Raw genomic sequence first — 25,720 nt, forward strand, 5'->3', positions numbered from 1 at the left:
ATGGGATATCCTTCACCAGGTGGGATGGAGCAATGAGAGAACCTTTAATAGGTTCTACTGTTAACCTTTAAACTCAAAGGGGCAGAGTTTCATGGCTTCCATCCTACACGTGGCAGATTGAATAAGGCCATGGGAAGGGGACTCATTGAACTGATTATGGTCTGTCGGACCACCTGAAGGGGATAAGCCACTGAGCTACAAACTCTCACATTGGCAAACCAACTTACATTGCAAAGAATAATGAAGAGTTAAACGAGCACTTACCTGTGTGAAGTTTGATGATTATTATTCGAGCAATGAGAGTTGGTGAGTCAGCGTGCCCACCTCTCCCTCCCCTCTTTTCTCTTGTTTATGGATAAAGATGTTTTGGTTGCAATAAGCATGTTCAGTCACAGATTCGTGCTATGGCTGGTTCATTTAATTTAGTTAATTTAAGTTCAGTGGCTTCTCCGTTCTGTACTGCAAAAGAATGGCTGCGCATGCAAGGATGGGATCTCACGTTGGCTCACCATCTCCCATTGTTCGAATAACAATCATCAAACTTTGCACAGGTAAGTGCTCGTTTAACCTTTCATTTTATGCCAGTTTATCTCAATAAAATGCAAATTCTTTATGACTCTTTATACAAAACAGAGTGGCCTTATTCTCACTTTCCTCGATACTGGAGCTCCTTGTATCTGTGTTGTACATAAAGTTAAAGGCCACTTCTTTTGACGTGCTTGTATTCATTTCTGATAGATGTTTTGCCTATTAGTTAATTGAATCAGACATTTCCTGTCACAATTCCCCTCCGCACCCCACCCCACCCCCGCCCCCCCACCTCCACGCAGATTTAATGTACCTGTTGGTGTTTCTTCCTGTGATGATTGTGTGAAACTTGATTTAAAAGCTTAATAATAAAAATTGGATCTCAAAAGTTTGCAATTCAGTCCCTTCTCCCAACAACTATTATTTTCCTGTCATCTCAATTTCCCACTCTCTTGCTCATTCCCAGCACAGTTTCAATCTGGAATTTGTTTATAATTAACACACATTTAGAACACCAGAAACACCAGAGGTTTAATTTCTGAGCAACTGGTTATTTCTGACCAAGTCTCTCCAAAGCATTAAGTTTATGATACAACCATTTTACAAAGAAGAGCATCACAAATCATATATGTATGTAATTATTCTCATATATTTTTAAAACTCATTTAATAATGTAATCAGATTTATTTCCTCCTAACAAACAGATGGTGGAGGACAAACCACAGATGTGAATAGATGCTTTGTGAATATTTATGTTTGTAACTAGATTCACAACACCACCTGGAAAAATTTTGAAATTAAGACAAAAATTCAGACAACATTCAGCTGGTCAGCCAGTATTCAGAATGGAAAAGACAGTGTAGTTAATGTGAACCACCACAAATTTTGACCCAAAACGTTAATCCTCTATTCAGCCATGCCTTAATTACTGTAACCTTTGGCTTTACTGCAGCACTTTTACCTTTGAGTTGGAATGATGCCAGTTCAAGTCTACTTCCAAAGCAAATGGGATTCTGTTCCAGTAAGTCGAAAAAAATCATAACTCGATAAAGAATACCACACTTACATTTTTTATAATTAAATGTTGAATATAACAGGTTGAATATTGGCTACAGCGACTGCAAGCGTGGTTGCATCAGCATCAAGAGAGAGTATGCCACCATTGCCCAGAATCATGTGAGAGTAGCATGCCACCTATCGCGAGCACAGGGACACATTGGAACCCTAAATCAAAAGTATGGATTTTAACCAACGTAACTTTGAAAATTCATAAGTCAGACCATCGTAAATTGGGGACTATCTGTGTCTCGTTTGACAATCACGCTGGATGTTCAGAGGTGACATTTATTGAATAAGGCATGAAACTGAGTAAATGGTGGTGCCATCTAGTTTATGTAAATTTCACCATTGTGCTGTTTTGAGAAAGAATGGAGCTATCCCTGTTGCCTCCACCACTTTTTCCCTTTAATCAACATTACTCTAACAGGTTAACTAACTGTTTTAAACCTAGCAAAAGTGAGACCTTGTTTGGCTATCATGTTTCCTACATTGCTACGGAAACTGCTCTTTAAAAGTATTTCATTGCTGTAAAATGCTTTGAGATACCCCAAAAAAGCATACAAAATGCAAGTCATCTATTTTGTTACATCATTTTGACATAGCAGCCATTTCCTGTATTTCTATTTTAATTTCATCAAAACCGCATGCAGCCATCTTCAGCGCAAACTCCGGGAGATCCAAAATGAGTGGTGGACTAGCCTCGCCAAACGAACACAGCTCAGCGCGGACATTGGCGACTTCAGGGGTTTCTATGAGGCTCTAAAGTCTGTGTACGGCCCCTCACCCCAAGTCCAAAGCCCGCTGCGCAGCTCAGACGGCAAAGTCCTCCTCAGCGACAAGATCTCCATCCTCAACCGATGGTCAGAACACTTCCAATCTCTTTTCAGTGCCAACCGCTCAGTCCAAGATTCCGCCCTGCTCCAGCTCCCTCAACAGCCCCTAAGGCTAGAGCTGGATGAGGTTCCCACCCTGGATGAGACATATAAGGCAATCGAACAACTGAAAAGTGGCAAAGCAGCAGGTATGGATGGAATCCCCCCAGAAGTCTGGAAGGCTGGTGGCAAAACTCTGCATGCCAAACTGCATGAGTTTTTCAAGCTTTGTTGGGACCAAGGTAAACTGCCTCAGGATCTTCGTGATGCCACCATCATCACCCTGTACAAAAACAAAGGCGAGAAATCAGACTGCTCAAACTACAGGGGAATCACGTTGCTCTCCATTGCAGGCAAAATCTTCGCTAGGATTCTACTAAATAGAATAATACCTAGTGTCGCCGAGAATATTCTCCCAGAATCACAGTACGGCTTTCGCGCAAGCAGAGGAACCACTGACATGGTCTTTGCCCTCAGACAGCTCCAAGAAAAGTGCAGAGAACAAAACAAAGGACTCTACATCACCTTTGTTGACCTCACCAAAGCCTTCGACACCGTGAGCAGGAAAGGGCTTTGGCAAATACTAGAGTGCATCGGATGTCCCCCAAAGTTCCTCAACATGATTATCCAACTGCACGAAAACCAACAAGGTCGGGTCAGATACAGCAATGAGCTCTCTGAACCCTTCTCCATTAACAATGGCGTGAAGCAAGGCTGTGTTCTCGCACCAACCCTCTTTTCAATCTTCTTCAGCATGATGCTGAACCAAGCCATGAAAGACCCCAACAATGAAGACGCTGTTTACATCCGGTACCGCACGGATGGCAGTCTCTTCAATCTGAGGCGCCTGCAAGCTCACACCAAGACACAAGAGAAACTTGTCCGTGAACTACTCTTTGCAGATGATGCCGCTTTAGTTGCCCATTCAGAGCCAGCTCTTCAGCACTTGACGTCCTGCTTTGCGGAAACTGCCAAAATGTTTGGCCTGGAAGTCAGCCTGAAGAAAACTGAGGTCCTCCATCAGCCAGCTCCCCACCATGACTACCAGCCCCCCCACATCTCCATCGGGCACACAAAACTCAAAACGGTCAACCAGTTTACCTATCTCGGCTGCACCATTTCATCAGATGCAAGGATCGACAATGAGATAGACAACAGACTCGCCAAGGCAAATAGCGCCTTTGGAAGACTACACAAAAGAGTCTGGAAAAACAACCAACTGAAAAACCTCACAAAGATAAGCGTATACAGAGCCGTTGTCATACCCACACTCCTGTTCGGCTCCGAATCATGGGTCCTCTACCGGCACCACCTACGGCTCCTAGAACGCTTCCACCAGCGTTGTCTCCGCTCCATCCTCAACATCCATTGGAGCGCTTACACCCCTAACGTCGAAGTACTCGAGATGGCAGAGGTCGACAGCATCGAGTCCACGCTGCTGAAGATCCAGCTGCGCTGGATGGGTCACGTCTCCAGAATGGAGGACCATCGCCTTCCCAAGATCGTGTTATATGGCGAGCTCTCCACTGGCCACCGTGACAGAGGTGCACCAAAGAAAAGGTACAAGGACTGCCTAAAGAAATCTCTTGGTGCCTGCCACATTGACCACCGCCAGTGGGCTGATAACGCCTCAAACCGTGCATCTTGGCGCCTCACAGTTTGGCGGGCAGCAACCTCCTTTGAAGAAGACCGCAGAGCCCACCTCACTGACAAAAGGCAAAGGAGGAAAAACCCAACACCCAACCCCAACCAACCAATTTTCCCTTGCAACCGCTGCAATCGTGTCTGCCTGTCCCGCATCGGACTTGTCAGCCACAAACGAGCCTGCAGCTGACGTGGACTTTTTACCCCCTCCATAAATCTTCGTCCGCGAAGCCAAGCCAAAGAGATTTTAATTTCATTATTTTATTATCAATTCTCAAGATCAGCCTGACTAGCTATTTTTCTGTTTGGAATTATGATATGGCTTTGTAAATTTGTTGGCAAATTTCTTAAATAGCATTTACAGTAAAGGATTGCAATTTCAAGCAATGTGTTTGTCTTTGTTTCATTACCTGTAGAATGCCATGCATTTCCCCATTCCGTCTACCAAGGTCATGCCGCACATCAGCAGCTCTCTTTGCAGCTGGACTAGTTTTGCAAGCTGCTGATCCAGAACCCCTAGAGGGGTTTACAAAGCTTGTAAACGATTCAGTCAGCAGGTTGCTTGAGCTAAAAAAAAAGCAAATGACATTCACCATCTGAAAACTGACATCAGTTATATAGAGATATACTGCATATTAACCCTTTACAAATTGGTGCAATTTTAACTTGTTAACAAAAGTTACAATGGTGGAAGAAATTTAAAACCATGCAACAGCAATTAGTGAATAACTAATAAACATTATCAAAACAAGAAACATTTTTATTTGTAGGCTGATTCCATCCTTTCTCCCCTGTCCAGTCCCTTCTCGCTTGTATGTGTGAAACCCTGTCATTGTTCACTGCGTCAACAGTTTCCAGTTCCTTGCTGCCAGATGGGATGTAAAATCCCTTCACACTTTCATCCCACATCAGGAGGTCTGATGGCTCTTTGTTTCTTCTTTGAACAGAGGACCAACTAGCTTCACACTCACCATCTTTACTCTCATTCACTTGGATGAATTTGTTCTGATGTTCAACATTTTCTTCAACTCTACTCATTTTCTTCAGAACAAAGGTATAGCTGTGGGATCCCTGTTTTAGTTCCAGTCTTCTTTGGCCCCAGTCCCTCATCTCCTTTTTCCATTATATCAATGCAGCACCGACTTCTTCTGACAAACTGGGTGGTTCTGGTACATTTCAATTGGACAAATCTAGGGATATAAAGAGCTTAGAAGGAAATGGACCAAAGCAAGTGAAAGGGACTAGCCCCAAAACCAATGTGGATGGCATGGACAAGTTCGGCCAAATAGTCTGTTCTGTGTTCTATGAACTTATGACAATAATTTCTGAACAGTACATTGTTTGGCAACCCTCCACAATGCTCAAACTTTCTCCTTGATTGAGATTGGTGGGAGGTAAAGCCAAAAAGAATGCATGGAAACAAAGCATAAATCAGGAAAGAGAATTTAATTTGAACCACCACTGAAAGAACGAACAGAGTAACGAAAATCAAAAGCCACCCAGAGTAGCAGTCAAAAACATGCTTCTTTCACATTAACTAGTTATAGAGTCATGGAATTATATAGTGCTAAAACATGCCCTTTAGCCAACTTGTCCATGCCAACCAAAGTGCTTCCCTGTGCTGGTTTCCATTTGCCTCCATATGGCCCAGATTCCCCCAAAGCATTCCTATCCATGAACCTGTCCAAATATCCAATTTATTTCTCAAGTTAAAAATAGATAGGTAGCCTTTACCTATCTCTAGAAACAGACTTTCTGTACTGCCATACTTTTGCAGATTAATTAAGAGAATTCAGATATTTGTTCACTTTGATGCAACCTTTGCATTACACAGTAGTTATGTTGCTAGAAAATGAACTGTTCAGCAATTTTTTGTAACAAAGATGTGTCATCTGCACAGGGAAACTCGTAGAGAACCAATATCAAGGAGGTTTGCTAATGCTCTGGGGGGGGGGGCGGGAAGAATTTAAAATAGTTTTGCGGGGGGTGAGAACCAAAGTGAAGAAGGAGAGGAAGAGATGGTTGACACGCAAATAGGGACAGCTGGTAGGAAGTTTAGGTGAAAGGACAGATAGATAGGGTAAAATTGCAGCCATATGGATGACTGGCAATGCAAAAGGGACACAAAGTTAAATGTAACAAATAAAAGGCTAAAGGTTTTGTATTTAATACACATAGCATAAGAAATAAAGTGGATGATCTTGTAGAACAGATACATATTGGCAGGTATGATGTTCTGACTATCAGAGTCTTAGCTAAAGGATGGTTGCCATTGGGAGCTCTATGTCCAAGGATTCACAGTATATCGAAAGGATAGGCAGGTAAGCAGAGAGGGTGGCATGGCTCTGTTGGTAAGGAACAGCATTAAATCATGAGAAAGAGGTGACATACAATCAGAAGATATAAAACATTGTGGGTTGAGTAAAAATGGCAAGGGTAAAAAGACACTGTTGGCTGTTATAGACAGTAGCTGCGATATGACAACAAAGTGCAACAGCAGATAGAAAAGGTGTGTCAAAAGGGCAATGTCATAATAGTCATGGTTTATTTTAACATGCAAGTAGATTGGGAAACCAGGTTGAGACTGGATCTCAAGAAGGAGATTTTGTAGAAAGCCTACAAGATGCAAATCCATACATGGATGCCACAGAGGTTGATAGGATAGTTAAGAAAGCCTATGGGATGTTTGCATTCATTAATGGGGGATTGAATTCAGGAGTAGAGAAGTCATTTTACAACTCTACAAATCTTTGGTAAGACCACACTTAGAGTATTGTGTTTTCAGTTCTGGTCACCTTATTATAGGAAGGACGTGGAAGCTATGGAGAGGGTTCAGAGGAGATTTACCAGGATGTTGCTGGACTGGGAAAAAGTCTTGTGAGGCAAGGTTAGCAAAGCTGGGACTTTTCACTTTGGAGTGTAGAAGGATGAGAGTAGTCTTGATAGATGTCTATAAAATTATGAGATGCAGAGATAGGATGGACAGCCAACACCTGTTTCCTATGGCAGGATCAGCAAACACCAGAGGACATATGAACAAAGTTAAGAGAGGGAAGTTTAGGGGAGACATTAGGAGTAAGCTTTTTACACAGAGAGTTCTGGGTGCCTGGAATGCCTTGGCAAGGATAGTGGTGGAAGCTGAAATAATGGGGGCATTTAAGAGACTCTTAGACACATTGATGACAGAAAAATAGAGGATTATAGGGTAGGAGGGGTTTAGTTTTTTTTAAAGGAAGGAATATACAGATCGACACAACAGAGGATCGAATAGCCAAAGAAGTTTGGAAGGAGGCACCAGTAGGGAAGATGGAAAAGCAGCAATGGATGAAGTTTCTGCAAAAAATAAGGAAGGTGCAGAATAAATGCATACTAAAAAGGATGAAGTATACGAATGGAAAAATGTCACAACTGTGGCTAACTAGGGAAGTCAGAGCCAATGGGAAAGAAAAAAAAAGAGAGGGCATACAAGTAAGCAATATTTAGTGGGAGGATGGAGTATTGGGAAGTTTTAAAAAATTTACAGAAGGTAACTGCAAAACTCATAGGGAGAGAAAAGATGAATATGAAGTAGGCTAGCAAATAATATCAAAGAGGATACAAAAACCTTCTTCAAGTATATAAAAAATAAAAGAGAGGTGAGAGTAGATATAGGACCATTAGAAAATGATGCCAGAGAAATAATAATGAGAGACAAGGAGATGGCGGAGGAACTAAATTAGTATTTTCTATCAGTCTTCACTGTGGAAGACACCAGCAATGTAACAGATGTCAGGGAAGGGAAGTGAGTCCAGTTACTATTTCAAGGGAGAAGGTGCTCTGAAAACTGAATGGTCCAAGGGTGGACAAGTCTCCCGGACCAGATGGATTGTACCCTCAGGTCCTGAAAGAGGTAGTGGTAGAGATTGTGGAGATTTTGGTGATGATCTTTCAGGAATCAATTGATTTTGGCATGGTCCCATAGGACCATGCAAATGTCACCCCACTATTCAAGAAGGAAGTGAGGCAGTAGAAAGGATATTATAGGCCAGTTAGCCTGATGTTAGTGGTTGGGAAGATGTTGACATTAAATGGAAAGGATGAAGTTACAGAGTACTTGGAGGCACATTACAATATAGGGCAAAGCCAACATGGTTTCTTTTGGGGAGATCTTGCTCAAAAAACCTTATGGAATTCTTTGAAGAAGTGACAAGCAAGATGGATAGGGAGATGCAGTGGATGTTGTGTACTGTATTTGGAATTTTAGAAGGCATTTGACAAGGTGTCACCCATGAGGCCACTTAACAAGATAAGAGCCCATGGTATATCAGGAAACATTCTAGCATGGGTAGCACATTAGCTGATTGGCAAGAAGCAAAGAGTTGGAATAGAAGGATCATATTCTGATTGGCTGCCACTTGCTAGTGGTGTTCCACAGGGGTCAGTGTTGGGGACACTTCTTTTTAGGTTGTATATCAATGATTTGGATTATGGAATGAATGGCTTCGTAGCCAAGTGTGCAGATGATTATGAAGGTAGGTGGAAGAGGAGGTAGTGGAGAGGAAACATAGAGGCTGCAGAAGGACTTAGATCAGGAGAATGGGCAGAGAAGTGGCAAATGAAATACAATGTTGCAGAATGTACAAACATGCATTTTGGTATGAAAATAAACGGGCAGACTATTTTTTAAATGGGGAGAAAAATGAAAATACCCAGATGCAAAGAGACTTGGAAATCTGGTGATATCTCATTTGGAGAATTGTGAGCAGTTTTGGGTTCCTCATCAGAAAAGATGAACTGATGCTGGAGCAAGTTCAAAGGAGGTTCACTACCAATGATTCAGAGAATGAAAGGATTATCATATGTGGAATGTTCAACAGCTCTTGGCCAGTATTCATTTGAATTTAGGAGGTTGAGGGTGATCTCATTGAAACATATAACCATATAACCACTTACAGCACAGAACAGGCCAGTTCGGCCCTACTAGTCCATGCCGTAACAAATCCCCACCTTCCTAGTCCCACTGACCAACACCCGGTCCATATCCCTCCAGTCCTCTCCTATCCATGTAACTATCCAGTCTTTCCTTAAATGTAACCAATGATCCCGCCTCGACCACGTCTGTCGGAAGCTCATTCCACATCCCTACCACCCTTTGCGTAAAGAAATTTCCCCTCATGTTCCCCTTATAATTTTCCCCCTTCAATCTTAAACCATGCCCTCTAGTTTAAATCTCCCCCACTCTTAATTGAAAAAGCCTATCCACGTTTACTCTGTCTGTCCCTTTTAAAATCTTAAACACCTCTATCAAGTCCCCTCTCAATCTTCTACGCTCCAGAGAAAAAAGCCCCAGTTTGCACAACCTTTCCCTGTAACTCAAACCTTGAAATCCTGTCAACATTCTCGTGAACCTTCTCTGCACTCTCTCTATTTTGTTTATATCTTTCCTATAATTTGGTGACCAAAACTGTACACAGTACTCCAAATTTGGCCTCACCAATGCCTTGTACAATTTCATCATAACCTCCCTACTCTTGAATTCAATACTCCGATTTATGAAGGCCAACATTCCAAATGCCTTCTTCACCACACCATCTACCTGAGTATCAGCCTTGAGGGTACTATTTACCACAACTCCTAAATCTCTTTGTTGCTCTGCACATCTCAATAGCCTACCATTTAATGCATATGACCTATTTAGATTTGCCTTTCCAAAATGTAACACCTCACACTTATTAGTATTAAATTCCATCAGCCATTTCTCAGCCCACACCTCCAGCCTTCCTAAATCACCTTTTAATCTACAGTAATCTTCCTCATTGTCCACAACATTTAGAATGTTGAAAGATGTGGACAGAATAGATGTAGAAAGGTTGTTTCCCATGGTGGGAGAGTCGAGGGCACAAGTTCAGGATTGAAGGATGTCCACTTAGAAAAGAAGGTGGTAAATCTGTGGAATTTGTTGCCACAGTGGGCTGTGGAGGCCAGGTCCTTGGGTTTATTTAAGATCAGTTCTTGATTCGCCAGGACATCAAAGGTTATGGGGAGAAGTAAGGTTGAGTGGGAAAATGGATCAACTCATGATTAAATGGCAAGGCAAACTCAATGAGCTAAATAGCCAATTTATGCTCCCAGGTCTTATGGTCTGAAGTGGCAAGAAAGATTGTTTATTTAGTTATTTTTCACATGCCTTCCATGACAGCAATTTTTTTCCATGTCTCAATTTTTTGGCTATTAATTTCTGAATTTGGTATTCAATATTCATTTGACCTGAAGTTCTAGTTTGTATCCTAGATGCTTTCTGTTTATTCCACATAAGAAAAATAGATTCTTATGCACAGATTGAAAACATTCTTGGCAAATTTTGACTGCTAGCTTCAGCAATAAACTGTTATTTCACAGATTCTGTCAACGTGCCCCATGGTGCCAGAGAAGGCCAACCTGGTTAGTTCCACACTCAGCTGCTTGGAGGATTCAAAGGTCAGACTTCAAGAGTATTATTTGCCTTCAAAAAAATAAAACAATTGCAGCAGAATTTAAATCAAGCCAAGACATAGGCAGACAAATCTCCTGGATGCATAAATCACCAATGTTGTAAGTTGGTTTGTCTCAAGTTATGTTCAAAATATAAAAGCAAAAGCTCTCAGTCGAAAGATTGTGTTTTAAGTACTTACCCATTCTCAATTATAGACATAAGTACACAAGTAAATTTGGAGACCAATGACCTTTTAACCCATGGAAATGTCAGCAGCCATCTCCTGTTAAAATCTTCAAAGGAAATTCTTTATCTAAGAGTCCCCGAACCCAATCCACAGGTACCAATGTTCAAATTCTTTATCTAAGAGTCCCCGAACCCAATCCACAGGTACCAATGTTCAAATTCTTTATCTAAGAGTCCCCAAACCCAATCCACACGTACCAATGTTCAAATTCTTTATCTAAGAGTCCCCGAACCCAATCCATAGGTACCAATGTTCAAATTCTTTATCTAAGAGTCCCTGAACCCAATCCACAGGTACCAATGTTCAAATTCTTTATCTAAGAGTCCCCGAACCCAATCCATAGGTACCAATGTTCAAATTCTTTATCTAAGAGTTCCCGAACTCAATCCACACGTACCAATGTTCAAATTCTTTATCTAAGAGTTCCCGAACCCAATCCATAGGTACCAATGTTCAAATTCTTTATCTAAGAGTTCCCGAACCCAATCCATAGGTACCAATGTTCAAATTCTTTATCTAAGAGTCCCTGAACCCAATCCACAGGTACCAATGTTCAAATTCTTTATCTAAGAGTCCCCGAACCCAATCCATAGGTACCAATGTTCAAATTCTTTATCTAAGAGTTCCCGAACTCAATCCACACGTACCAATGTTCAAATTCTTTATCTAAGAGTTCCCGAACCCAATCCATAGGTACCAATGTTCAAATTCTTTATCTAAGAGTTCCCGAACTCAATCCACAGGTACCAATGTTCAAATTCTTTATCTAAGAGTTCCCGAACTCAATCCACACGTACCAATGTTCAAATTCTTTATCTAAGAGTTCCCGAACCCAATCCATAGGTACCAATGTTCAAATTCTTTATCTAAGAGTTCCCGAACTCAATCCATAGGTACCAATGTTCAAATTCTTTATCTAAGAGTTCCCGAACTCAATCCATAGGTACCAATGTTCAAATTCTTTATCTAAGAGTTCCCGAACTCAATCCACACGTACCAATGTTCAAATTCTTTATCTAAGAGTTCCCGAACCCAATCCATAGGTACCAATGTTCAAATTCTTTATCTAAGAGTTCCCGAACTCAATCCACACGTACCAATGTTCAAATTCTTTATCTAAGAGTTCCCGAACCCAATCCATAGGTACCAATGTTCAAATTCTTTATCTAAGAGTTCCCGAACTCAATCCACACGTACCAATGTTCAAATTCTTTATCTAAGAGTTCCCGAACCCAATCCATAGGTACCAATGTTCAAATTCTTTATCTAAGAGTCCCCGAACCCAATCCATAGGTACCAATGTTCAAATTCTTTATCTAAGAGTTCCCGAACCCAATCCATAGGTACCAATGTTCAAATTCTTTATCTAAGAGATCCCGAACCCAATCCACAGGTACCAATGTTCAAATTCTTTATCTAAGAGTCCCCAAACCCAATCCACACGTACCAATGTTCAAATTCTTTATCTAAGAGTCCCCAAACCCAATCCACACGTACCAATGTTCAAATTCTTTATCTAAGAGTCCCCAAACCCAATCCACACGTACCAATGTTCTGAAGATTATATATTTCTGCTGAAAATACTTGAATGTTAAAAATAATCATTTACTGATGCATATTTCCCTTTATTCTAAAGTTAATAGTTTACACTGACCTTGGGACACTTCACATCCATTACTCGGATATAAAAATATACCCAATTGCTATTCATTTACAGTCACAATTTGTCATAAGAAATTAATTATTTATGTAGTTTCTCAACTTTGATTTGTACCCATTGAAATATTTCACTCCAGACCCTCCCAAAATCTGCTGTTTCATTTGATAACTTTGGATCACTTTGAAACTATATGCCTTTTATTTTCAATTAAATAGACAGCTTTTTCACTACTGCAATTTGTCAGATCTGTATTGCATCTGGAAGATTTATGGGATGCCAAGGGCTCAAAAATCAGAATTGTGAGAGGTTTGGAAGAAGATTGATTTTGGCTCCTATTTTAACAGATATACATGGAAGGGTGCAGGCTTCAATATTTCAGTAGGTACAACTCAAAGTTGAGGAACTGCATAAATAATTAGGTATTAGAATTCAATGTGTGTAGATGTCCAATGAGATTGGACAATTGAGTTTTCCCATTGCAAATGAAAACCTCACTGAAGCTCACACCATGTATCTGGTTCTTACTGAACCAATGCTTTATTCAATGCTTTATTGAGAGGAAAGAATATAAAAATTTCAAAAAACATATAGAATAAAAACAGCATTTAGGCTGTATTCCCTACAGTTTACAATCAGATATCTCTTTGAGACTGATAAAATACAGCTGAAAACTGGTGGTCAATAGTGTAATTTTTACCAAGCCAGGTGACGGCAACAAAATATTTAACTGCATATTTGTTGCTTGCCTTCCTCTGTTCATTTATTTTTCTATTCAGGAATCCAGAGGCATCAGTGTATTGCTATGGAAATCTGATTGAAACCAGCACTTTCAATTCCCCTGCAAATGGTAAACAGCTTTTGCCTCAGGGGAATTTCCACAGAGTTGGAAGCAGCTTCCAATAACAGACTTGAATGTGCTTCGCAATTCTCTGTACACAATTTACTCGCTGCATGTTAAATGGTTCATCAGTCAGTGAATCCAGGTTTTAAGTCCTGCATATCACATTACACTTCAGTTATGAAAAACAATTTGTTGATATATGCTGTATATTTAGGCAGCAAACAGATTGCCAGGCTGAAGCCATCAGCTCTGCAACACTCACACACACTCCATCTGCAAAACTAAATTTAGATGGTGACAATATACCAAATCAGACAATATGCTGCTACATGCCTCAGTGTATCCACAAAATCCAAAAAAAAACATTAAAATAGATTTCAAGAAAGAAAAATGAATTATTCAGAACTCACTAGAAATATTGGATTCTTTGAGAACTGAATTTGATTCTGTTTTGACAGTCATTTTTTTGCACCTTAAAAAAAAATCAAAGAATTAAAATATTACTTGGCAGGGAAGGACACAGCATATTCCCCCCCATTGTCATAAAAACCAAAGGAAAAAAAAGCTTCTATCAAAGAATAAATAGGAGCCAAAAATATTTTCAAATCGATAAGGAGCAAAACAAAACTTCATAAAATTATGGACAAAATAAATTATTTTGTAAAGTACTCAAATATTATAATAATAAGCATTTATATGTAAATAAGAATGTGTGACCAAAACTAGAAAAATGCAAGAGAACATTTCTCTTTAATAAGTATTGTGAAGCAAACCACTGTAGTTGGAACTGCAGTGACCACTTCACTCACTATAAGTCACCCAACTCAAAATTTACAGCAAAAACCACAAGCTACAATACTGCAAAATGGATTCCTTCAGACATTAGTTCATACCAAAGTGGATTCAGGTTTTTCTCTCTCTATAAACATGAATAATATAAAAAACAAAACTGATTTATTTCTCCTTCGGCAGAATTTGAATTTCAACAAGTAAATGAAAATAAATGCTCATTTTGGGGACCAGAGTGAGGTTTAATCTCATTAAAATCAGTTTCAATATTATAAGCATTCGCAAAAAAATGTGGAACACGAACACACTGCTGTTTAACTATTTGATTTGATTTGTCATGCTCAGCAGACAACTCAGCAAATGACTCAGTAAATGAGTCCCGTGAATGTCTAAGGTGTACAACAACTGTAAATATTGTAAAATGTCCTTTTCATGCTAGCCTATTTTGACATCAACACATTAAAAATTGAGACATTTGTACAAATGTCAAAAGGTTTAATCAAAGGTAGACTTCAAGGAACACCTTAAAGAGTCAGAGAGCTGTAAAGTAATTGAGTGAGAAAATTCCGGAGCTTGGGACTGAAGCAATTTAAAATTTGACTGGAGGGAAAAAATCTTGATAGATTCTGCTTCCTAGTTCATTATGCAGTCATTTGAGATTTAGCACATGGGTGGACAGAGAAGGGAGGAAGTGAAGCATTTTAGTGAATGAAGAAACACACTTTGTTGATTTTTTTTAACTTATTGACATTTTAAATGCCATTCAGTAAGTTCCCACTGATGAAGTCATATTCAGCTCCTGCACTGTAAAGAAACAAAACAATCTTGGTTTTATTTAAATCTGGAAATTACAAAAAAAAAATCAATAACTGTTTCCCTGGCAGATATATTTTTGTTGTTTTTTTTACCAGGTATGTGGAATTGCATGCTTTCAGTTTTTAGATACATTTTAAATTTAGACATACACCTACAGCACAGCAACAGGCAATTCTGGTGCACGAGCCTGTACTCCCCAAATACCAAATTACCAATAACACCTGTATGTTTTTGAAGGGTTGGAGGAAACCAGAACACCTGGAGTAAATGAATACAGACATGGAGAGAACATAAAAACTCCTTACGGACAGTGCCGGATTTGAATGAATTGCTGCCACTAAAATAGCATTGCTATGCTAACTGTGCCATCCTATTCTGACTGTTCTTGATTACTTATGATCACTTTCTGTGTTATTTGCCCCTTTCATGACCTGAACTTGCCATTTTAAAATTTCTGCAAGGGGGGTCAAATGTTTCATTCATAACAGACAGCCCAAATTCTACCAGCAAATCACTGAGAAAGTAAAAATGTCACCTCTGGCTTTCTAAATAACAACAGTACAAGTATTTCCCACATTCAATGCTAGCAGGTTTGCAAAAAAAAAACCTGTCCACCAAGTTTTTTGGGGTAGTACAGCTATTCCCTGACATACGTCCGAGTTCCCTTCTGACCGACTGGTCATATCTCGAAATGCACACATCAGAAGTATATTAGCATGGCATGTAGCAGTCGTAAATACGGATGATCATAATTTGCATAGGTCATTAGTCAGGGAGAGGCTATATTAGAATCATAAAATTGATATAGCACAGAAGGAGATTATTCAGGCTACTGAGCATATGCAAGTTCCTTGCTCAAATGTGGAAAAATGTCCAGGTGTGGCCTGACAGCAAAAAAGGACAAATCTAATCCAGCAAATAATTTTCTCATCAATCTACACCAAGTCATCTGCAAAGTCAAGGAATATAACGTTAACAGTGCTAGAAAGTCATACTAACTCTGACAAATCTATTCAACCAATATCAAGAGGGACAGCATGGTTGGGACGACGCTCTTAGGTTCAAATCCTGAATGTAACGAGTTTGTACGCTCTCCCTGTGACCTATGTGGATTTTCCCTAGGTGTCCCAGTTTCCTCCCACCTTCCAAAATGTACAGGGTTTTAGATTAATCGAGTGCAAATGGGGACATGAGTTTCAACAGCTGTTATTAGCTTCGACAGAATTGTAAATTAATTTTAAAAATCATGATTGGGTTTCACCAGGATCATTTGGCTGTATCACAGCCTTATTCAAAACACAGATCAAAGAGATGCTTTGAAAGATGAATGAAAGCTCTTGAAGTCAAGATATTGTTAGACGTGGTGTGGCATCAAGGAGCCTGATAAACTGATATAAATGGGCAAAAGGAAAAGCACATTAATAGTTGGAGTCTTATACAGAATACCACAGCACAAAAACAGGCCCTTCGCACATTGAATTACAGTTGAACTATTTATTCTGCCTAATCCTATCATCCTCTGCTCAGAACATAACTCTCCCATCCATATAACTGTCCAATCTTCTCTTAAATTTCAATATCAAATCTGCATCCACCACCTCCACATTCTCATCATACTCTGAGTGAAGAACTTCCCCCTAATGTTCCCCTTAAACATTTCACCTTTCTCCATTAACCCACGTCCAATAGTTCTTGTCTCACCCAAACCAAGTGGAAAAAGCCTGCTTGCATTTTCTCCTTTGATAAATACCTTACATTTCTCTATAATAAGTTTGGTCTGGTACTTATTTTCTCATTCTTGGACCTCAGTTATCATATTTCTCTTCTTTATTGATTAACATCCCTGTTTTGAGCCATGTGCAAAATGTTGAAAATTGACTCTGTATCTCACTAATGTAAAATGCAGTGGTCACAATACTGACCGAGGGGAATGCCATTGTTCACCATTCCATAGTCTGTTTTTTATCATCCCATTTCTTTTCCAAGGTATAGGAAACATTTGCACTCCATCAACCATTAATTTATTTACGTAGCTGATATAGCAAGATAGAAAGGAAATTCCAGATGTTGGAATCTGGAGCAAAAAAACTAGCAGGTTGAGCAACATCAATGGGGGAGGGGAGGGAAGAGACACAATATGCCAAAGTAAAGCCCGGACTAAAAATTACTTTGAGTGATGATGCTCATATTTAATTTATTATAAGATGTAGGAATAACAATTAAGCTCTGATAATATTTGTTTGTGCAAGGTGACTGGTCACATCTGATAGGCCACTGTATAGCAGCAGAAAATTAAAAACTGACCCAAAATGCTGAGAGACAGAAATGGACAGTTCTGTTACAGACAGAACGAAAGAGCAAATTAACTAAAGTTGAGAATTTGATAGAGCCTCGAAGCCTGAAAATGCCCAGATATTATTTCTCAAGCTCTAGTGCAGAAGACTGCAAACAGACAGCTCAGAGTCACTCCTGAGAACTGAATTCATGTGATTTCCAAAGTAATCACCCATTCATTGCATTCTCTGCATTTGCTTCTCAAAAGTAAATAAGATCCCATTGTGGACACTGCCTGCAGTGAACTGGATTGGAAGAAGTGCAAGGGAACTGTAGCTTCACATGCAAAGACTGGGTGGGTTCCAAGAGAAGGTGAAGGGAAATTCAAGTTCAAATTTATTGTCAGAGTACAAACATGACATCACATACAACCTGAGATTAGTTTTCCTATACGCCATAGAGAATTTCTATTTATCGGTAGCGAAAACAGTAGTAAACAAATTGACTGCATGCAGAAAAAAAGTAAATATTCAGTAATAAATAATGTGCAAAATAAGAGTCCTTAACCGAATCTGGAATTGAGTTTGTTGTTTAGGAGTCTGGTGGTGGAGGGGTAGCTGTTGCTGAACTTGATGGTACGAATCTTGTGGCACCTGTAAAAACATGCGACGTGGCCGGAGCTACTGTAACAGCAGCGTTTCGACAGGTGCAAACCCGTGAAGAGCAGGGAGTGGAGAGACAGTGATCCCGTGGTGTCCATCTGTCCAATACAAATGCTGTTAGCTCCACTTAGGATTTAAAAAGCCTGTTAAAGGAGTCAAAAGTGGTTTTATTTAAAAATTCTTCAACCACAGGGTCTTTGCCCAAGATGGCAATGCCTATGATCTGTAGCACCATCGAGTGGTTGCAGACTCCAAAGAAGTAGAGGACTGATGCAGTTCACCAGAAAATGAGGAGAACACCTCCCTTTTGAGAAGGAGAAGCTAAGGCGACGACCCATGGGACAATGACTATGACCGCAGACCAGTGAGGGGTTCTGTAGGTCAAGAAACAAACAGGTAGCACAGGCGACTCGAAGCAAATCCACGCGGGCTGTGGGAGACTGAAGTTGAGGGATTCACACCACACTGAGGACTGCTGGAGACTGGCTGAATATTTATCAGGTATTGAAACTGGGATACGAGACCGCTGAAGGGTTCCTGATCGTGTTAGAGGTTTGGATCTGGAGCTCAGGGCTGATGGTTTGAGCTGGACTCTGTGTGGCTGCGAAATCACTGGAAACGAATCCACGGACACAGAATGACTCTGAGGGGACTCTCTTTTGCTTCTCTTTCTCTGACTGTGAGGCACTTGAGGCAATTTCTGCTGATGGAAAATCTGTCTGCCTTACATCAGTGCAGTATTACACAGAATTTGTCTTTGCTTATCTTTATTACATGACAATAAATTCAATCTAGAATGTTTCCTGATGCCAGTAGCGAGAACAGAACATACGTATGAATCCTTGATGATTGCTGCTGGTCTCCGACAGCAGCATTCCACATATATTTTCTCAATGGTGGGAGAGTTTTGCCTGTGATATCCTTGGCTGTGACCACTACCTTTTGCAAGGCTGTCCGCTCAGAAGTAATGGCACCCCCATACGAGGCCATAATGCAGCCATTCAGCACACTTTTCGCTGTAGACGTTTACCAAGCATTCCCATATTATACCGAACCTCTGCAAACTCCTGAGGATGTAGAGGTTTTTTTCACGATGCCTCTACATTGTGTTTTCTTCATGATGACATTACTATGTTGGCACCAGGAAGAGGTAAAATAACAGGTGCTCCATTTTTTTGCAATTCCATGAGAAAAATATGATGAGACAAGAATGGAAGGTGGGAACAGGGGAGCAGGAGATCCCTTTGAAATGTTGACAGGGGAAAGAAGGGAAATACGTGAAATGCAGTACCAAAGTGATCAATGATCTGCTCATTAAATTAATTCCAGTAATCAGACCGTAATAATCACATTGTTGATTACCCTCAGCTGATGCCTTGAGCTAACATGCAGTGTGTGAGCTGCAGCTACAAAAGTGCAGGTGCTGACAGCCATGCAGAAATTAAATCAGACTGCAAAAAAAGACTGTCAACCCTCTGGTTTTCAGACACTGCAGTGGAGACCTTTGTGAAGAAATTGGAAAGACAGATGTCCTACTTCTGTAGGATGTCAACAGATCTTCCCAAAACACATGCAGAAGCCAATGGTATATATAGCTGTGAAAGTCAATGCCAGAATTTATGACCACGTGTCTGCCACACATATGATCTTAAATTATCATTCAATTAAAGGGCAATTAAGGATAGCCACTAGATGCTGATCTTGGCCTGAAATGTTTATATGAACAATATACAAACATGACATTTTGTTTTAGAATTCAGTGGCCTCTGCCACTCATTTACTAATAATCTCCAACCATTAAGTCCATTTGCTTCAATCATTCCTGCAGAATTCGCACTGATGCAAGGACACTTATCAGTAGGTCCACTAGTGCAAGTAACTAATCCACCATTAGCACAATACTAACCAGGCCTTTTCACACTGCTGAGTAAAATGGGAATTCCCAGGAAATTTTCCCAAAAACCCTCCTGTGAAACGGCGGTGTGAAAATGTTGGCCCAGTGATTGGTCTTAACTAAATTGTTAATTGCGTGTGTGTGTGTGTGTGTGTGTGTGTGTGTGTGTGTGTGTGTGTGTGTGTGTGTGTGTGTGTGTGTGTGTGTGTATACATAAATATAAACACAGTCATAAATATACACTTACACAGTCTTCCAACTTCCAGTAGGACTTCCTGTGAGTGCTTGATGCATCACTCACTACTTCATCAATGGGGGCTGCCCCCCCAATAATTGCCGAAAAAGGCAAATTACAGGGAATTTGGATTGCGGTGTGAAAGGCCCAAGTGGTCCTGCCTTCCCGGAAATTTCACCTGAGTCCAAGTAGGGTCAATGCTCGGCCGTGGTGTGAAAAGGCCTACTAATATAATTCCCTCTCATTGTGGCACCTAAAGCAGCACAACCTAACTGAAGCAAAACAGATGCATCTGCGTGGCTTGACCCTAGGAAAGAAATGGTAATGAGGATAATTCTTTGGCCATTGCTGAACACCATGGTGATCAATGATGCCAAAATAATTAAGATAATTATTTCTTCATGCTTAACTCAAACCTAATATCCAAATTCAAGTTACAGCTGGTGAAAGAATGCATTTCTCCTCCCCCACCCCTCTATTCACCTTAGGCTTGTTCCCTCCCCCTCCCCCCCCTCCCCAACATACAGCACAGTAACAGGCCATTTCAGCATGTGAGTCCATGCTACCCAATTTTCACGCAATTAACCTACAACCTCCAGTATGCTTCAAACAGTGGGAAGAAACTGGACCCCCCCAGGCAAAATCCACACAGACACGGGGAGAACATACAAGGTCCTTAGACAGTGCAGGATTTGAACCCGGTCCTATCACTGGTACTGGAAAGGGGTTGCACTAACCGCTACGCCAATGCAACTTGGGAGGCATTGATAACAAATTGTAAGGCAGAAGACACATCAACAGTGAATTTTACATTAGTAACCACAAATCATATATTAATATTGTATACAATTTTGAGGACTGAGCAAACATGGGTTCTTTAGATAGCAGGATGGTGGAGAGCAAATACATAGGCAAATTCAGGTATGATGGACTTTGATGGAGCATGATGGAAAATACAGCTGATGATGAAACAATTAAGTGTTTGTTCAATGGGAAGCATGCCTGAAATCTGAGTCTTCCAACCCAAACATGGCACAGGGTTTTGCATAAAACTTAAGGCCCACCATTTGCAGTGTGGCCAACATTATTTTCAAACCTGTTCCCCCACACTTTTGTTGTACCCACTTGCAGGCTTTCCTACACAGAGATAGCAGCCAATCAATAGCTGAGTGCTGAAGAAAGTCAGTTCCAATAAAATAACATCTTTCTTTAATATGGGAACAAAAAATGTTCAGAGTATTCCAGATCTGATCTCACTACTGTCTTGTACAATTGCTGTAAGACAATTCTATTTTTATATTGCAACACTGTTGAAATTCCATTTGTTTTCCCTGTTAAATGTCATTTTTGTGTGCAAGCTTCCTGTGTTTCACACACAAGGATCTATGTATTCCTTTGTGCTGCAGCTTTCTTTCTCCATTTAAATAATACTAATCTTTTATTCTTCTTTCCAAATTAACAACTTCATATTTTCCCCTGTTATACTCCATTTGCCAACCATTGATCTACCCACCTATAATTATCTCTCTGTAAAATGTTTGTATCCTCTAAACTTGCCTCTTAGTCTATTTTTGTGTAGTCTGCAAATCTATAAACCAAACTTAGTTCTTTGCTCCATGTTATTTATGTTGCAAACAGTTGTGGGGTCCGAGCACTGGTCCCTGTGATATTCCACTGGCTTGACTGCCATCCTGTTAGCCAATCCATGCCAAAACATTAGCCTCATTCCCACATGGAAAGCAGGCACAAAGGAAATACACAAGAGTAATTACCTTACTTTTGCATGTACCATATAATACCGTACACTGGGTTTGAAATGCTTGCATTGGTTTGATTTTTGCATTGTGAACAAATAAATCCTGTTACTTTCAATAACAGTAAGATGAATGAGGGTTGGTGAAGAGAGGGTTAGGCTGCAAACATTGCTATCACATTTCAATGCAGCTTTGGCGTAAATTTATTTTTCATCCCAAACCTCCTCCAGCATTTGACATCATCATGTTCCTATTCCTTAGTTGTTTGCCATGCAACTTGTAGGAAATCCTGTTCCCTCAAGAGGACAAAGGCTCTTGAATTTTGATGGCTACTCTGCAAATACTGTCGGATTTTTTTGTTGCAGTTCAGGCAAATGAGGCATTGCAGCTGTAGACCAAAAGCCTGTTCCACTACATTTCATCTTGTGGCATAGTTGCCATTTCTGTGCAGCTGCGTAACAGAATGAACCGCCATTTTGTTAACAGCTATCAGTGCTGCATTCCCATCATCTTGTTGGCACAGCTCAAAATCACACAATGATGACATCATAATTATTGCCAGACATTGCCTTGCAGGATTTTCTTTATTACCTGTGGTCAGGCTCCAGCGAGACATGAAGGGAGGAGAGCCAGTTTGGTTCTGGTACAGAGCAAAATACAGAAGATTGGAGGTGCCTATGGGCGACTTGCATGAGTCACTGGCACCTGATACAACTTTGGTTTCCATCCTTAACAGAGGAAATTCACCCTTTGGCCTGCTGCCTCTGACAAGAGAGAATGAAGCTTAAATAGCTATTTAAAAAAGAAAATCCATGACAATGTACAATAGCAAATCACAACTTTCAAGATGTTGGAATTATTCCCAAATCTAGACAAGGAAGCTGCTAGACATAAAACAATTATTGTCTCAGTCTCCTTCGAAGCCATTTGCAACACATCCTTCTAAGCTTCCAAGCTGAGAGCAAGACCTTTGTTTCCTAAATTGACTGGGAATACTTATATGGCTTCCAGTTGATAGTCTTCCCTTTCTCTTTGAGCAGCTTGTTTTGCTCTGTTTTCCTCTGCTCATTCACTCAGTCACTCTGCATTCCAAATGGAATGTCAATTGATGCACCCACCTCTTCAAGCAGCTGGTTTGACTAAATGTCTTGGTGCCAGCACGGAATCCTTCAGCATCTGCCTCACCATTACTTGCAGCCTTTTGCAATTCGAAACAACTATGCTTCACAGCAAGTGTTACTTACTAAATAGGAATAAAAGTCAATCAGTAACTATATTCTGTGTATCTCTTTTAAGAGATTGTTCTTGCCTGCTACACAGTGTTCAGCCATGCAAGGCTAAGCAAATGTATTGACTGGAATGTTGAGCTTCAAAAATAGGCATCACTATTGTCCAATCAGCACCGTGCAGTGCTCCACATTCTTTTGGCAGACATTTTGTCAACCAGTATACTTCTCACACACATTATAACACACCTGAGATTTCTAAGAGCATTTGTTGTCACGAAACAAAGGGGCTCGAATTATCAGAATTTCTCAGAAAACGTATCCATGAGGCAGTTTAAATTTCAAAGTATGTTGAAATATCAGCATTTTTTTTCCAAAGTAAATATATACAGTGCTGTCCATAGTGTTTGGGACAAAGACACTTTTTTCCCCCTTTATTTGTCACAGTTTTAAATTTATAATCAAACAATTCACATGCCATTAAAGTGCAGATTCCAGATTTTATTCATGGCTATTTGTATACATTTTGGTTTGACCATGTAGAAATTACAGCACTTTTTACATATAGACCCCTCATTTCAGGGCATCATGTTTGGACTTTCATCAGCACAACTCTGGTGTTCATGTTGAAAAATGGCAACGACAGACTCCAAAGGTGATCATAAGCTTAGAAGCAAGCCCAACTCTCTTATACCTGCACCAATGGAGCAATTAAACAGACCTGAGTACTCACAAACACCTGTAAAGCCAAATGTCCCAAATATTATGGTGCCCTGAATTGAGGGGCATGTATAAAAAGTGCTGTAATTTCTACATGGTCAAACCAAAATGTTTACCCATAACCTTGAATAAAAATGAATAAACATGTGAATTGTTTGATTACACATTTAAAACTGTGGAGCAAGAGGAAAATAAAGGAAAAATGTATCTTTCTCCCAAACATGGAGGGCACTTTATTTTCTCAACTGACAAATTTTTCACCTCAGTCACAATCATTTGCTGTAATCTTGCAAATTTGTTAATATTGTGTCAATAGAAAACCTCTTCTTTCCTTGATAAAACACCACAACTTGTACGAGTATCTTTTTATCTTTCTATCTTCTACGCACTGGACTCAAATTTAAAAAAATATTGATAGCACTATGTATTTAAGCTTATTCATTGTCAATGCTTATGTTGCAAATAACTATAACGGTGAAATCGTCACCCCTGTAGTACCCCTGTTGCTTCTTGTCCCAAGTTAAAAGAATTCCTATTACTGTGCAAATAAGAAATTAAATTGTCATTATTTTATTATAAATGAAATTTATAAAATTATGAAATAAAATTTTAATTATGAAGAGTGGCACATTCGCAATCTAAACTAGCCTTACTCCCTTCATGATAATATTGAAGCTATTTCTAATAAGCTGAATCAGATTGCACGTTTACTAAAATAAATAACATTTGCTTGGCTTCAAATGGTGGACTAAAAAGGGCCTGAAGTATGTCCAGTAAAGTCCATTTTTTGCTTTTGTCCATGCAGGCATGAACATTTATATTATTGCTTTAAATTAAGTGTGGAATGATGCAAAAAATGCATCATTGATACAGCGATTGAAAAGTGAAGACCGTAGGTGCTGGGTATCTTAAATAAGAATGAAAAGCTCAAAATACTCAGCTAGTGAGGCACCGTCTGTGGAGAGAAACTGTTAATATTTTTTTAATTATAAGAGAATTGTAAATTTCAGATGAGAAATGGAATATTCTCTTTTTCCTGATATATAGCTTTTTAATTACACCTCTTGTACAAAGAGCTCAAACCATAAAAGAGCTCCACGACTCAAAAGATGTCTAGATGAAGGGATTCTTCACTGATCACTGATTTTTTTTGTAACAACATGATCATTCCAAGGGTGAGTACAGGGTTGTCCAAAAACCATGTGCTTGTGCAAGTAACACATTGTGTTGTATTGTACTTCTTTACATGGACCTTGGGATTCATCATTCCCAGGAGATGAAGCAATATGAGTGATCATTATGTATTTTGTTGGATCTTTGGCAAATGTGACTGTATTCGGAAGAAGCAACAACATCGGTTAATCTTGGGATGTTTCCAAAGCATTTCATCATTACTATATTTCAAACATAATGAAGCAAAGCACCAAAATCAATTCTACATTTTAATTCTACAGGAGACTGGAGGAAGAAGAGATTTTTTTTCACTTTTCTTAAATAAAAATCAGGGTTAATGGGCAAAGTCATCATTTATTGTCCACTCCTAATTGTCCTTTAACTTTCAGAAAAATTTTAAGAGTCAAGAAATGTGATGGGTTGGAGTCACATTATTGGCTTGATCAAGTTAGAAGGGTATCTGTGATAATCTGGTTTACAGCCAACAGTGCTAACATTAGTTGTTTTGTTGTTCAAAATCCTGACTGTTACACAAATTTATATTTCATTGCTGCCATGGTGCAATTTCAACTTGGGTTATTGGGATACTAAGGTCACCGTCATACCACATATCGTAGTTCTTGGAATAAATGAAACAGATTTATGTTTGCTTTTAATACAGGCATCACATTTTTGAACTCTCTTAATTTTCCCCATCTACCAAGAAGGATGCACGATACCAGTAAGAGAAGGCCCTCAGACCAAAAAGATCCACATACAAGGGTGTGATGCGCAGCAGTGCAAACAAACAAGCTCAAACTACAAAGGCTGTATGTACTCCAGGCTTTAATTAGCTTAAAACTTGCACACAGGTTCAGTATCCCTTCTGGCTCCAA

At 39.8% G+C, this 25,720-nt stretch overlaps 1 protein-coding gene and 1 long non-coding RNA gene across 5 annotated transcripts in view; one reads left to right on the top strand and one right to left on the bottom strand.

The window, feature by feature from the left end:
* Window positions 1–25,720, bottom strand: part of kiaa0586 (KIAA0586 ortholog) — a 427,045-nt gene that overhangs the window by 266,530 nt on the left and 134,795 nt on the right. For all 4 annotated transcript variants that reach the window (XM_069916886.1, XM_069916884.1, XM_069916883.1 and 1 more), the window contains one exon: window positions 4,514–4,670. In XM_069916886.1, coding sequence (XP_069772987.1) covers window positions 4,514–4,670 — 157 coding nt within the window. The remainder of the gene's footprint in view (window positions 1–4,513; window positions 4,671–25,720) is intronic.
* LOC138753652 (uncharacterized) overlaps window positions 385–25,720 on the top strand; it is a 64,483-nt gene continuing 39,147 nt past the window's right edge. The window contains exons 1-2 of the long non-coding RNA XR_011351331.1: window positions 385–551; window positions 10,482–10,559. This is a non-coding gene — a long non-coding RNA (uncharacterized lncRNA). The remainder of the gene's footprint in view (window positions 552–10,481; window positions 10,560–25,720) is intronic.

This window comes from Narcine bancroftii, chromosome 2 (assembly GCF_036971445.1).
Source record: "Narcine bancroftii isolate sNarBan1 chromosome 2, sNarBan1.hap1, whole genome shotgun sequence".
Taxonomy (NCBI): domain Eukaryota; kingdom Metazoa; phylum Chordata; class Chondrichthyes; order Torpediniformes; family Narcinidae; genus Narcine; species Narcine bancroftii.